The sequence below is a fragment of the Diadema setosum genome, chromosome 8, assembly GCF_964275005.1.
Source record: "Diadema setosum chromosome 8, eeDiaSeto1, whole genome shotgun sequence".
NCBI classification, from domain to species: domain Eukaryota; kingdom Metazoa; phylum Echinodermata; class Echinoidea; order Diadematoida; family Diadematidae; genus Diadema; species Diadema setosum.
In genome coordinates this window covers 1,890,859-1,905,924 of record NC_092692.1, presented here as the reverse complement: position 1 = coordinate 1,905,924, position 15,066 = coordinate 1,890,859, and the positions used below count along the sequence as shown (strand labels likewise).

At 38.8% G+C, this 15,066-nt stretch overlaps 1 protein-coding gene across 1 annotated transcript; it reads left to right on the top strand.

Moving 5' to 3' along the window:
* The first annotated feature begins 1,022 nt into the window (after nucleotides 1–1,022).
* On the top strand, nucleotides 1,023–12,753 carry LOC140231698 (glutathione hydrolase-like YwrD proenzyme). The gene is made up of 9 exons (XM_072311852.1): nucleotides 1,023–1,143; nucleotides 1,877–2,030; nucleotides 3,211–3,364; nucleotides 4,315–4,521; nucleotides 5,382–5,622; nucleotides 7,484–7,655; nucleotides 8,845–9,004; nucleotides 11,140–11,343; nucleotides 12,231–12,753. Exons 1-9 carry the CDS (start codon nucleotides 1,023–1,025, stop codon nucleotides 12,555–12,557), a joined length of 1,740 nt encoding a protein of 579 aa, XP_072167953.1. The 3' UTR covers nucleotides 12,558–12,753.
* Nucleotides 12,754–15,066: the final 2,313 nt, after the last annotated feature.

Sequence of the window (15,066 nt, the reverse complement as noted above, 5' to 3'; positions counted from 1 at the left end):
AATATGACTTGTAATTGTAGATTTTCCAACAGTAGTTCTGCTAGTAATTGGGGCTCGGAGTCAGATACCTTCATCAGTTGGATTGTAAATACTGTAAAAGCGGAAATTGTCACGGTGTTGAAATTTTCGCACATTTCACGCTAGCTCGAAAATAAAAGCATGTGAATAGTTGCTCTCCATAAGGTTCAAGTAGTTAAAGGGAAGGTAAACCCAAAGAGCAATGTGGATTGAGTGAAAGCAGCAACATTAGTAGAACACATCAGTAAAAGTTTGAGAAAAATCGGACAATCGATGCAAAAGTTATGAATTTTTAAAGTTTTGGTGTTGGAACCGCTGGATGAGGAGACTACTAGAGGATATGACGTATGAGTGGACAACAATACAAAGAAAATATAAAGGATATTCAACAAAAATTCACTTTTCTAGAATTATGAAAGAGCAGTGGACCAACCGCTTTCAGAAAGCAGGGGGAATAATTGCTACCCTTAACATATGTCAATATCAAGTTGATGGAATTTGTAATTTTCATGAAAAATGGATTTTTGTAGTATTTTCTTTATATTTTCTTGATATTGTAGTCCACTCGTACGTCATAACCTCTAGTAGTCTCCTCATCCATCGGTTCCAACACCAAAACTTTAAAAATTCATAACTTTTGCATCGATTGTCCGATTTTCTTCAAACTTTCACTGATGTGTTCTACTATTGTTGCTGCTTTCACTCAATCCACATTGTTCTTGGGGTTTATCTTCCCTTTAATGTCTTGATTGCGCAGAATTAAAAACACGCCTAACTCTTCTTAACCGGCCGAGCACGAAAAATTAGTCACACGAAAATATCCACTTATACAGTACTGGTGAGTGTTGCTCATTGAACATATAATATCTCGGTTTGTTCTGTGATACCAATGTCTTCCTCATCCTTTCCTGTGATCCTTCAGAAACTATAGATCAATGATAAAGGTTTGGAGCCCAGCTTGAGGTAGACTTGTATCCTGTCAACGGCAGCAGATCAGAAGCAGGATGGCCACAGCAAGCAGCGAGGCCAGCCAATATATGATCTTTGGGTCTAGACGCTCACCGGTTCTTAGTACCAAAGGATGTGTCGCCTGCACACAGCCAGTTGCTTCAAGCATTGGATTGGGTGAAGATTTTTGTTTGTTTATTTGGGGTTTTTTTATTCATTCCTCTTTCTCCCTTATTTGAATGTATATTTTTATTCTTATGTATATCTTATAATACTGATTTTTTTTTACTTATAGATATCTAGCTTCTATATGCATATGCCTGAGAAAGTGCACAACCATTATAACAAACATGGTTATAATGATAATAATAATAGAGAGACTCTTATAAAGTGCTCATTCTACCTAAAAAGATACTCATGGCGCTGTCGAACAGAGTACATAATATATCATGTTACAACAGAGTATCACAGAAGATAATACAAACAATAAACAAACAATATTATGTACACATATACATACAGGTAAACAATTGTCAATTTGAATAAAGACATGAAACTCGTATGATGAAGTAATGGATTTCATGTCTTCAAATTATTATCTATATATCTGTACATACTTTATTGTTTGGCTGTAACAGAATATTGATATTGTGAAATAAAACTGCCAGTTCCAGGACTTTGTTATAATTGGAGTCACCCACACCAGTATATTTTTTCTGAATTCTCAGAGATAGTCCTTTGGGGATTTATTTGTAGTAGTGGTACATGTTCAGGGTGGGTTTTTTTTTTTAAAGATCTTGAAAGAAATGAAAAGTTAAGTTGTCTATAGAGTGGAAACTATACTCAGTGGTTTTTTGGAAGTTCACATGACACTAGCTGGACCATTCTGATTCTACTCCTGCATAATCAGACATATTGAAGGCTGGTGGAAATGCAGCTGATGCAGCCGTTGCCATGGCAGCCGCACTGAATGTTACAGAACCAGCATCGACGGGCATAGGAGGCGACTGCTTCTGTCTCTTTTACGATGCAGAAACCAGCATGGTGAAAGGCTTGAACGGAAGGTAAAGTGATTTAGGAGGAGAAACCTTTTTAACCCTTTCTAGGCTAGGGACTGTAGCATGGCATGTACAACACTACAGGGTCTTCTGTGCCAAGCAACACTTAAAGCACACAAAGTGTAATGTTAACAAAAATACCAGAATGCTGGTAGACAAATTCTTTCATGCATCTATAGTATTAGTAATACATATTCTTTGTAGAAGATGTACCAAAATATATGACCTTTCAGCTGATCAATTGAAATCATATGATGAACTGTAAAAGTGGAAATTTGCATTAGTAATTTACGCACTGAGCCGGGTAAGGTGAATTTTGCACGTTTTTAATTTTGTTGATAGTTACAACAACTGATTGAGAATTTAAAACAGTTTACTGCAGCCACCCCAGCTAAGAGCTTTTGCAGCACATACTTCTGTAAAATATTACTGGCCCACATCGCAACTACAAATTCACTCACACTATAGGACTAGCGAACAAGAAGAAAACTACCATGAGCATAGAAGTTATACCTCCACAGTACTGTATACCTACCATGAAATCAAAGATATAGAATGTTATTACATATAGCAAGCAAAAACTTGTTTGGGTGCTAGTTTCTTGTTGCACAAAGTGTACAAAATTTCCATCCTGCACAAATTTCCATGAAATGGTTTGATTGTATGTCTGTAATCCTGTCAAGTACCGTATAGCAAGGTTTTATGTTGTAACTGTAGGTGTGCAAAGAGCACTCATGTTGTGAGCTAAATCATTGTTTTTTCTTTGCAGTAGTTAATCCATCTTCGTTTTTATGTTTTGCATTTTGTTCAAATGGTATTTTTAATGCTATCACTTTCTTTGAAACTTGTGATCAGACTTTGAATCAACCTTGAAAGAAAGCATCTTTAGGGACTGAGGTTGCAAAGTTGATCATATACACACTTGATCCCCATGGGGGCCTGGGTGCAAGACTTCAGAGAGCCAAAACTGCAAATTTCAAGCAAATTGAAAGTATTTCCTCCTCTATTTAATACAGATGTATTCTAAAGGTAAATTGTACTGTGTGTAGGTACCTTCTCTCATAAAGAATAGTAATTTTTCACAAGGCCTCTGAAAAGGTAGCTATAATGATATTGGCACAAATATCCCTACATCACAAGTTACACAGGATCTCTCATTCTTTGTTATTTGATCTCTTGATGTTAGTGGTCGGTCAGCAGCAGCAGCTTCACTTGATGCGTACAATAAGCTTGGTTTCCATAGCGACAAGTATCCACCAAGTCATCATGGTCTCAATGTCACAGTTCCTGGGGCAGCAGCTGGATGGGTGGACACGGTAGAGAGATTTGGCTCTAAGAAGGCAAGGTTCCTGACATATCTCTCTTCTTGAAATCTGTAAATGTATATTTTGTGATATATTTGCCCATGAGATTTATATTAGTCTGTAACTACCCCATGACACTGATTCATAGATATCTATCACTGCGTACATGTCACTGCTGCATGTGACTGAGAACAGAGACTCCAACCCCAAAGCAAAAGACTCTTCCACTTGGACCCCCTGACAAAGTGGAGAGTGCAATTGCACCAACACAAGCACAATAGGACCTATAATAGTTCTGTGGTGCACATCACAATCATGACATCCCTCGTAGCAAGGGTCCAGGCCTGTATAAGGGTCCTGGAAGCTCTAGATGGTCTCTGGTGATATGTATCTTAGCCATATATTTGAATGTGTATGGCAAGATTTGAGTCGGGCTGGAGATGAACAGTTTTGAAGCGGGAGAAAATACATCTTGAGTGATCTTGAGTGAGAGACACATAGCAAGAGAGAGAGAAATTCAAACTCGAGCCGGAGATTTTGAGGTGATAGCCTCAAAATGGGAGCGTTGGAGTCGCTCTGAGAATGACTCTAAACTTGAAAGATTACCTCGCAAACGAGAATGTGGATCAGTGATTACTTAGGTTAGTAAGAAATGAAGGAAGACAAAAGCTCATTAGTTTCACTTTTCGAATGAAATATCTAACAGAACTATAAGATTCCTCTGATTTTATTACAACTGTATGAATTTCCTATTTCATATAGAGGGAATTGATCAGTTCATACTTTGCAATCACACAGTAGAAGCTATCATTATTGTGATTATTATCATCATATTCCTTATTGATAGGAAATGTGCTTATTTTTTTTTCTTCCATTTGTTCCTATTTGTTAAGTTTAAACAATTACCAAGAATACTACTGTGCCAACCACTATTATGATAATGTGAATATCTCTTTCCACTTAAATGTTACCATGGAAACATGCAGCTGTCTCTGGAGGAGATTCTCAAGCCTGCCATTGATCTGGCTGAGGAGGGGTTCGCTGTCCATCCCATCTCAGCTCAGCTGTGGCAGCGGGGTAGCGATGTGCTGATGAGAGAGGGGAATCCCCAAGGAAGGTACCTCCTCCTCAGGGGGAATCCCCCAAGGACTGGTGATGTCATGCGCATGCCTATGTTGGCCCATACATTCAAGGTGAGATTCAAATGTAACTTCTGTAAAAATCTGATTGAAAATTTTTGGACATTCCATTTGAAATCATTTTGCACATAGAGGTTTTGTTGCAGTGTATACATCTACTTACTGGTAGAAGTGATATCTATCACATTACTTTGTGTGCATCTTGACAAATTGATTATTTATTCAGTGAGAGTAGAGATTAACTTGCAGAGTGCAATGACACGAGGATGATATAAATCACTGGAATGGGTATCGCATGCCGCAGACCGTACATACACTTATACATGTAATTTTATGCGTAGAAGAAATGAACTTGGATGATCAGTCAACTGTGAACTGTACACAGTGAGTTAATCCCACTTACTCTGCTGTTACTCTTGAAATAATTTGTGAGGGATATAAAACAAAATATACCAGGCCATTGTTCGAGGCACAGGTGACTTCAACAGTAAATGCTATTGAAGTCACCTCATGCACATAGTTAAACCAGAACCTCTCAGGCCTGGTATATGTGAATTCAACTAGATTCCACAGAGTATAATGCAAGGTTAACTTTAAAAAAAAAAAGGAAATCATCTTCTGTTTGCTATTGATGATACCAAGTTATGTCTAGAGAACCAAAAAAAGACAAAAAAATGTTAGGTTTAACTATGGCTAGATCATCAAGGGTCATACCTATGGTTTGCAAGATGAGAAAAGACTAGTCCACTTCAGTGGCAGGTCTGGGAGGGGGGCACAACGGGCGCATGCCCTCCCTTTATGTTTTTGTTAAAATAAAAGAAATAAAAAGAAAAAAAATGAAGGATGGCGCATGCGCCCCCTTTGATTTTTTTTTATTTTGTGCCCCCCCCCCCTTTTTCCTTATTTTTTTTCAGACACTGGCATCCCATGGCAAGAAGGGTTTCTATGAAGGTCCAGTCGCTCAGGCCATTGTTGACATCGTCCAGGCAAACGAGGGTATTCTGGCCCTGAGTGACCTCAAGGGTCACACCAGTACGTTTGTGGATCCAATCAGCACCACATATAAGGGGGTTCGTCTGTGGGAGATTCCACCTAGTGGACAGGGCATCACAGCATTGATGGCACTCAACATCCTAGAGGACTATGACCTACAAGGTATGTCTTACGGGCAAAATCTAGAATAAATTTTCTAGTGTTTTAATTTCCTTTGTATTCCCACAAGAGTATAGCATTAGTCAACTGCATTTCACAAATATTTTTCTCTTTTCTGATGAGCAATGTTTTTCTGTTTGTTGCTCCACCAAAATCAGTGTTTCAGCATAGAATGGTGCACTATTTGTATCTGAACAGTAGAATGCATGTTGTTCTTACCACAGATTTCTTGGAATATGTCTGATATTGCTTATAAATTCTCATTCTACCAAGCATTAACAGTTTGTTGTGATATATAGGGGGTTGCCAAGTTTCATGCATTTCATACTTTTCTCATGCTTAAATGCTGAACTGTAAAAATAACAAGTTTTTGAGGAGATGAATCTATGTGATAGAAAATTACTGATACTTGTATGATAGCCAGACCTTCTTCTGATTCTGATCCTGGAAGATGTTTCCTTTGAGATTTTTAGACAATTCATATTCATATGAATTGATTTCCATGTAAAGGGTTGGGATGAGTCTTACAAAAAAAAAAAAAGATGTTAACTAAACTCACACACTTTAATATGTCATTTATGACTAGAAATATAAAAGCTCTGTATACCTTGCATTATCCTAAATGAGAATCATCCCCTTCGCTGGTCCCTCTATTCCATCACATCTCACCTTCACTGATTCAATGGCAGCAGCCCTGTATGTATAAACACAACGATGCAAGGTGTCATTGTGTTATGCAGTTTAATTCTGACCACATGTTCTTATTGTAATGATCAGTTAACAATGAGTAATATATATATCAGTTTACTCTTGCTTTTAGCACAAATTTCATAGCTGCGTTTTGTTGTTGTTGTTTTTTAATTTGAAATGCTTTAAAGAGGCATTCCAGATGATTCTCTTAATTTCACATCCTGCAGCTCATAAATCAACAGCTCCATGTATAAATTTGTGGAATTTATTGTGGTCCCTGAGTAGAGAAATTAATGTTCTGAAAACCCAAAAGAAATTACACTGAACAAAGACGATGACATAGGAGCCTCACATATTTCAGAAATGTAACAATGTAATTCCATTACAATACCACGTGCCTAACAAGTTCACCCGTGTAGAATTTATTCATGCCTTCTTCTTTTGTTCTGTATTGAGCCCCTACTCATACATTCTTGTTGTGAGGCTGCTATGTCATCATCCTTGTTCATTTTGATTTGTTATAAGTTTTGAAAATACTCCTATTCCTCATCCCAATGACTTTAAATTCTGAAATTCTGAAACTCTGCACCCAATGTAGCCAATTTATAGTTGTTCATATGTAAAAGTCTGAAAATCATCCAGAGGTCTCTTTTAATAAAGGTCTGTGAAGATGGTGATTTGTAATAAAGCAACAAGTCAGATAAAGAGTTAATCAAAGAATTTAGAGAATGAATGGACAGGGCATGTGATGAAAATTTTCAGTGTGTTATCATTGATTGCCATGAAGACCACATCCCATATCCAAAAGCATTCTGAGAAATTTGCTTTGACTTCAGGCACTTCCCATTATCCGCCGTCATTCAACCAACTCTCCCCTCCCCTTGTCCAAAGAAGCTTATGATTGAATAAATGAGTAAAGATCATATATGCAGCATTTTGTATGTCATTTTTGAAGAGAGAGGAAAAGAAGACAGTGTTTTGGGGATTCATTGCAAGAGACACCCTCCATTTTTAACCCATTGAGGATGAACTGATCTTGCAATAACATAATATGTTTCCCATAGACACCTGCTTGAGTATACTCGGGACTAAGTCTTCAATGGGTTAAGGGGTTTTAGTTCATGACTGTTTCATGTCACTTCAAGGAAATTGTTGAAATGTTTTTGTTTCCCAGAGATGGGACACGGAAGCCCAGAATACTTGCATCATGTGATTGAGGCAGTGAAACTTGGCTTTGCCGACTCCCTGGAGTTCTGTGCCGATCCAACCAAAGAGAAGGTTCCTGTCGATCAGCTTCTGTCCAAGGAATATGCTGCAACAAGACGGACTTCCATCTCTCCCCAAAGGTGAGAGGGACTGTGTGGGCAGCTGCCTTCCTACTAAGACTAACAAACCACCTTACTCTTATATTTCTTTGCATGGGGGATTCATAGGAAGTTTATGTATGGAATGGTATCATAGTCATTGACTTAGAACATGTTGAGAAATATTTGAGATTCCAGTATTGGCAAGGTTCTAAGATTTGGTGTTTGGATGTCTGTGGGTTTGTTAGTTTGTTTGTTTTTTAGTTGTTTTTTTTTGCCATTGATTGAAAGCAGAAAAGAAAGAGAAATGCAACAGCAGATATAGCCATATTGTAAAAATGATACGCAAAGGTGACAAAGTGGACAGTTAAGAAATGTTGCTTAATTTTATCAAGTTTGTGCATCACATAACATGATACTGTGTAAGTAATCACACTAGATTTGTTAGATAGGTGTTGGTTTATTGTGTAGAGAGCATGACAAGATACATGTACATATTCAGTGGACTCTGAGCATTTGAAACATGTACATGGCAAGTATAGAGAAATGGAAGTCCTGTATGCACTAATGATGCAGTGCGTGTGTGGTTCCAAGTGATGTGATGTGATATGAATGCATGACATGTTAACCTGTTCCTCCCGCAATTCTCCAATCAATTTCAGTGCCCCCAAACAAGATTCTTTTTGAAGGTTAACAGAGAATGGACAGGTTGATAATCCATCAAAAGCAGTCAAACTGTACATATACCCCCTTTCCACAGTCAACTACATGTGCCATGGAACAATAATCGATTGTATGAATAGAAAGTGCGCTGATGAGCTCACAGACTCTTTTGTTTTACACATAAGATGCCCCTGAATGGAGTCATCAAAATCAAATATCTACAGAGCTCAACCTTGTTTGCTATGTAAATCTTCGTACAAGTTTTACAGCGAAACAAGTGCCACAACCTTTTAGAGAAAAGGCAAATAATACTGCAATATAGAAAACATAGATTATATTGATTAAAGAAACTTGAATCTTTCTATCAAATCCATTTTTCTGGGCAGCATGACAACATGAATTTAGGCCATGGATGCAGGCACTGCTGTCTACATTTCGGGAACCTGGTATGCCAAGTTCCCGTAAGGAACGGGTTAAAGTCTGTCACCTAAAAATTCTGTTGGATTTTCACTCTTCCCTAACATTTATACTAATTCTGTGAAGTTCTTCACAATTTACTCTTTTTCAGAGCTAATAACCTCTTGACCCACGGTGACCCTTACCACTCAGGGGACACGGTGTACTTGAGTGTTGTGGATGAGGAAGGGAATGCTTGCTCCTTTATCAACAGCACCTACACATCGTTTGGGAGTGGGCTTGTGCCAAAGAACTGTGGCTTCACATTGCATGTAAGTTATGAAATATGTTAAAAAGTAGAAAAGTGAAAACATTCACCCTAAAACCCATTAACCCTACATTAAAGGGCGGGGATGGGGGGCGGGGGAGCAAAATCCACCCCCTCTACATTTTGCACAATAATTCTGCAACACGACAAGCCCTCGTCATGAGTCTTCTTGACTTGTTTTGTTAGAGTCTCGCGCAACCTTTGAGACCAAATTTGCAACGTCTGCGTGTACTGTTATGAAGTGGAATCCACCCCCCTCCGGTTTTAGCATCCCAAAAAAGCCTGGCCTGATTAGGGTTAAGGCGCCTTGATTATGTCGCAGATCCCAGAATTGATTGCCTGGCCCTTAGTATCAAAGGCTACTTCACTAGGACTGAGACTATGGTTATCAGTTATTTCTTGAAGCAAAGCTGTAGGATGTGGCTCAGTGGATAAGACCAGGAATTGTCAGTCCTGAGAACCTTGGTTTGAGTTTCCTGGCTGCAGGGGTTGTGCGTCAATCCTGATTGCCTGATTGAGGCATGATTTAACTTCCCAGAATATTTGAACTTTCGATGATCTGGTGGTTTGCTCGGCCCATGCTTTTATAGAAATGCAGATATATTGTTTGTGGGGTTTTTTTTTTATGCCTCCGCCACGAAGTGGTGCCGGAGGCATTATGTTTTCGGGTTGTCCGTCCGTCCATACGTCCGTACGTCCGTCCGCTTTTGTTTACGCGATAAGTTGAGTAATATATACAGGAATTTTACCAAACTTGGTCCAAGTATGAAGTATGATGGGGCGATTAGTTGATTAGATTTTGGGTGAAATCGGCTATAGGTCAAAGGTCAAAGGTCAAGGTCAAATCATGAAATTGTATCCGTTTACGCGATAACTCAAGACTTGATGGAGCAAATTTCACCAAACTTTGTTGGAGGATGATGTATGATGGGACAATTACTTGATTAGTTATTCAATGAAATCGGACAGAGGTCAAAGGTAAAAGATCAAGGTCAAATCCTAAAATTTATCTGTTTACGTGATAACCCAAAACTGGATGAAGCAGCTTTCACCAAACTTGGTCCAAGGATGATGTATGATGGGACAATTAGTTGAGTAGATTTTAGTGACATTGGCAAGAGGTCAAAGGTCAAAAGGTCAAGGTCAAATTCTACAAATGTTGCAATTTCCCCCATATCTATGCAATGCCCAATGGTATTTTCTTGAAACTTGGTGTGGACATGTACTACTGCAAAAGATCCTCCAGAGAGAGTTTCATGTCGTAAGGTAAAAGGTCAAAGGTTAGGTGAAAATGTTGCAATATCACTTTTCTCGTAAATGGTTCAATGTATTTTCATGGAACTTGGTACATACGCATGTACTGTCTGGCAGGGATTCTCTAGGGAATTTAGGGTTCATGGGTCAATAGTCGGGGGTCAAAGGTCAAGGTCAACTCCTAAAAATTTTACTATTTCCCTCATATACTATTATATCTGCAATGCTTGCATTATTAGTTTCAAAACTTAGTACATGCATTACCTAATGGAGATTCTCCAGGAAATTTCCAGCCTGAAGGTCAAAGGTCAAAGGTTAAGGGTCAAAGGCCAGGTTTCAATGCCCCCCCCCCCAAAAAAAAAATATATATATTTTGTACCGTTATCGCACTCTTTCTTCATACCTTTGAAATTACTCAATGCATAAACTTCCCCAAAATTCCCCAAATATGTCTACCTGCACTCTTAGAAAATTATGGCAAATCCAGTTCAAGACATTTCTGACAAACCTGTCATTTCAATATTTTGCCAGTTATGTGAAAATGTCATGGATCACACATTGTGAAGACATTGTACTATACGCCTATTGGGAGAATCATGCATTATGGCGGAGGCATCAGTCGCCATAGTGACATTTCTAGTTTTCTCTCTCTCTCTCTCTCTCTTTTTCTCTGTCCAGTGAAGGTGGGGCGGGGGTAAGGGGGTATGGGCAGACTTGCTATCTTTAATACACAATTCACCCATCTGACTGTATGTTTTCACACAGTTTGATCACAGTTCCTCAATAAAATGATTGATGCGTCTATGTAGTGAAATAGAAATTTCAAGTAGCCATCTCACTTTTTTGGTTTACTACCTTCCCCATTGTTTGAATGATTTCATCCAGAATCGAGGGTTGAACTTTCGTCTGTCCGAGGGCCACGCAAACTGCGTGTCCGGTGGGAAGCGCTCCTACCACACCATCATCCCTGCCATGGTAACGGCAGCAGCAGACAGTGACAAAGATGAAGAGGAGGAGGAGGAAGAGGAGAAGCTACTGGCCTGCTATGGTGTCATGGGGGGCTTCATGCAGCCTCAGGGACACGTCCAAGTGAGTAAACCAATGAACTGGTGTTTAAATGATGACGAGGTTTTAATGGTCATGATAGCAGAAACCAGTGGATGGTAGTACTCGTGTCAAACAACTACCTGTGAGAAATGCTTGTTTTCCCCAAAATACGAGAGGTAAGATTTGAGTGACAATGAACAGAACATGGGCTGACAATGTATCTCTCTGTTTTGAGTTTAGCTTGATTTGATTTAGTAACTGTGTTATATTTATGTGGTGCAAATATTGTTTCAAAAAAGTGTGTCTGACCAAACAAATGTTGGTAGAAGAAGCAGGATAACCGTCAGTGTGCATAATTAGAACTTTAGGAGTGTGAAACGTCCCCCTTTAGATTTGCATCATTGTGCAGCATGTATCAGTGCCACAAAAGATTTGATTTTGTAATATCTCTTTATTGAAGTTTGCAGACCATATATTCCAATGCTGTTTAGATGTAATCTGAATGACATTTTGCTATAGGTTTGACTTATTGTACAATCAATGTTCATTTTAGAAAAATCAGTCTATTACCTGTATGATGAATCTCGCACTACTGAAACACAGTTATATTGGTAAATCCTTCTTTTTTTTTTAACAAATGAAACATCAAGTATCCAGTGCTATTGTGTATCACTTTCTCTATTTTCATGCCAATTTGTCTTTATGTATCTCTGTAAAGGGAATCACAATCTTCAAGCCACTGGATTTTTAATGGTTTCCTCGACATTTGATTATTGTACATAAAATATTGGCTGTATGACTTTTATGAAATTAGTCGAGTTGAACTGAATTGAATTGAAAAAACAAACAAACAAGATAAGAGTGTATAACCGGCTAATGTTATGCCTTTTCTTTTGCTCTCATCATCTCTAATATCTCACCCGATCCAGGTCCTCCTGAATATGGCAGAGTTTGGCATGAATCCTCAGCTGGCCCTGGACCAGCCTCGCTTCTGTGTGGAGGTAGAGCAGCCAGGCTTGACAGGGAAGGTCTACCTCGAGGAGGGGATTCCCCAGTCAACCTGTGACAACCTCAGGGTCAGAGGTCACCAGGTCGAGTCAGTGTCTGGCTTTGATAGGGCCGTCTTTGGGCGTGGCCAGGTGATCTGCAGTGGGGACTGGTGGAAGAAGGAGGGGTATGCTGGTAGAGGTGAGAGAGGCGAGGTCTTGTGGGCGGGGTCAGACCCAAGAGGTGATGGAATGGCCTTGGGTATGTAAGACCTGACCAGCTGTAGGACATTGGTTTCAGCTTTTGCTCGATGCAGAAATGGGGCAATTTTGGATTTAAATTTTGTTCACTTGGTCACTCACCAATGTAAAGCCCGCCTCACACTAAGCAATTTCTTGAGATGCAATGCCGCATCAGAAGATTGTCAGATGGAGCACAGTCTGAGGAGGGGTGAGACACGACAGCAGACAATAAAAGTGCTCAATGTCTCTCAGAAATGCATTGAAACACATCACAAGTTGTCGCAAAACAAAATTTAGGTGGGCTTAACAGGTTTTTGGGAGCTTCAAGCAGATTCACATCCAATTCTCGCTATCGCCAATGACGTAAAAGACTCCTGCACACGCTAAAGAGCTCTGTCACAGGTGCACTGTGGGATTCCTCGGTCCATTGTTCGCTTCCGGTTGTCTAACGCGAGTCGCAGTTCCCATACGATTCAATGGAGTTCTTTGTCTGCTTTTCCGTTGTTAGCCCTTTTTTTCCTTGGCTATAATTCAGCTTATAAGAGTTGAAAGTGTCTATTAAAGCTTTACTGATTTGCGGTCACTAGAGTCATGGTTCACTACTGCAAGGCTTCAATGTGCTGGTGACATGATGGAAAGTAAAGAAGTCTTCAACAGAAAATACCTCTTTTATAAAGACAGAGCGTGTTGTAAGTGCATGTGCAGCCAAAACCGGGGCTAGTTTGCCACATGAGCTATCCCATAATGCATCTGAAACGCTGCTCTGCGCACGGCACCTACGTATTGGCGATACCCTCATTTGCGTGATGATGAGAGAAGACAGGTTTCATCTACCTTTTTTGTTTTCACCCTACAATACAGCATTGTTTGGTGAGACATGAAAATATGTAATCAATATAACAACTGGTGCTTCAGAAAAACAGACAAGTTGATGGCTACTATGCAGCAAAATGTCTTCCAGTGTGCTTTTTGATATCATCCTACAGTCAACCTCGCTTTGGTGGAATCTTAAGGAACTGGAGAAAGTCCTTCAATTTACGTGAATTTGAACTTTCACTAGAATTAACACTTTTCTGTATCCATGTGGAACATAATTTTTCTTCTACTGAGCCAATTTTTGATGTTTACATGGTCGACTTATGTGAGGTTGAGTGTATGTTGACATAAATTTTAAAGTGTATTGTGTGTCAATATTAGTGAGCTGTATGTGGTCTGTTTTTATCATCCAAAAAAGATTTTTAATTCATGAGGAAATATAAAATTTAACAAATTTCTTATTTCCCTTAGGTCTAGAAGCTGTGAATGTTCGTACAATAAATTCCAGGTTTTTGTTTGTTTGTTTGCGTTTGTTTGTTTGTTTGTTTGTTTGTTTTTATTATTTTTTTTAAAGAACATGGAATAAGTCAAAGGAATTATTTTTTGTTGGGAGAAAGTGCCAGAGTAAAAAGAAATAAAAGTCACTCAGGTGAAACAATTTCAATAATCATTATTAATGAGCAGAGCTTGAACACCCACAAAATTGAATAAGATGATAGAAACTGTGGAGTAGTTCATAAGATATGCAAGTTTGTGTGCAAGTTTGTATTAAGGGATGGGAATATTACTGTGTTCCTATGATAAATTGTTTTATAATCTAATGAAGAATGCAATGACTGTCATTTGTGAAACTATCCTGTCACTTTAGTATCTGTGAGAAAACCAAAAAAATGTTAAGTTTTTGATAAGTTTCTGTTGCTTTTTCTCAGGGCATCACTTTCACAGGTGGGTTATAAAGTTTATTAACATATCACCAAGGAAAAAATGAAGTAAATATAGAGCTTTAGTATGCCAAATCATGATTGCGATACTGTAAGTGACATATATTTAGCAAGTCTTATTTTTGAAGAATCAATACTTCCCGACAATGTTGCAAGTGGTTAAATTTGTGATTGTGGAGTACAGTACTGAACAGAGAAATGTGCGTGCATGTCACATTCATGTCGGGATCAGGGCTAATGTTTTCGCGTGTTTGCAAATTCATGAATGACATGCGACTCGCGAAATTTGTGAAAATGAAAACCTCACAAAATATTTGACGTAGTAGTAAGAAGAAACTTGGACTTACAAATTTTCACACTTGTATAGATTGAACTCTGACATAGATTATGGTCAGATTTACCGTAGGGCCTTTACACTGACAGTAAGTGTATACTGTGGCTGATATACCTTGACAGTCATTACAGCAAATTATTCTTATGGGCAAAGCTCATGTTTGTTCAGTGACCTTCGGTGCAGCCCATACTGCATGTGTTGTATGATATAAGTAAAATGGTTAGCAAATCTGCATGAGAGACTCATAAAAAACCCTATGTGCTTTCTATTGATTACCTCCACCAAGGAAGGAGGTGGTTCAGTGATCATCAGCGTTGGTTTGTCTGTTTGCAAAGCAATTATCAAAAAGTTGTAAGCGCATTTGAATGAAACTTGCAGAAAAAATTGACACAAGGAATAGATGATTAAATTTTGGTAGTGATCGGGGAATTTGTATGGATTTTAT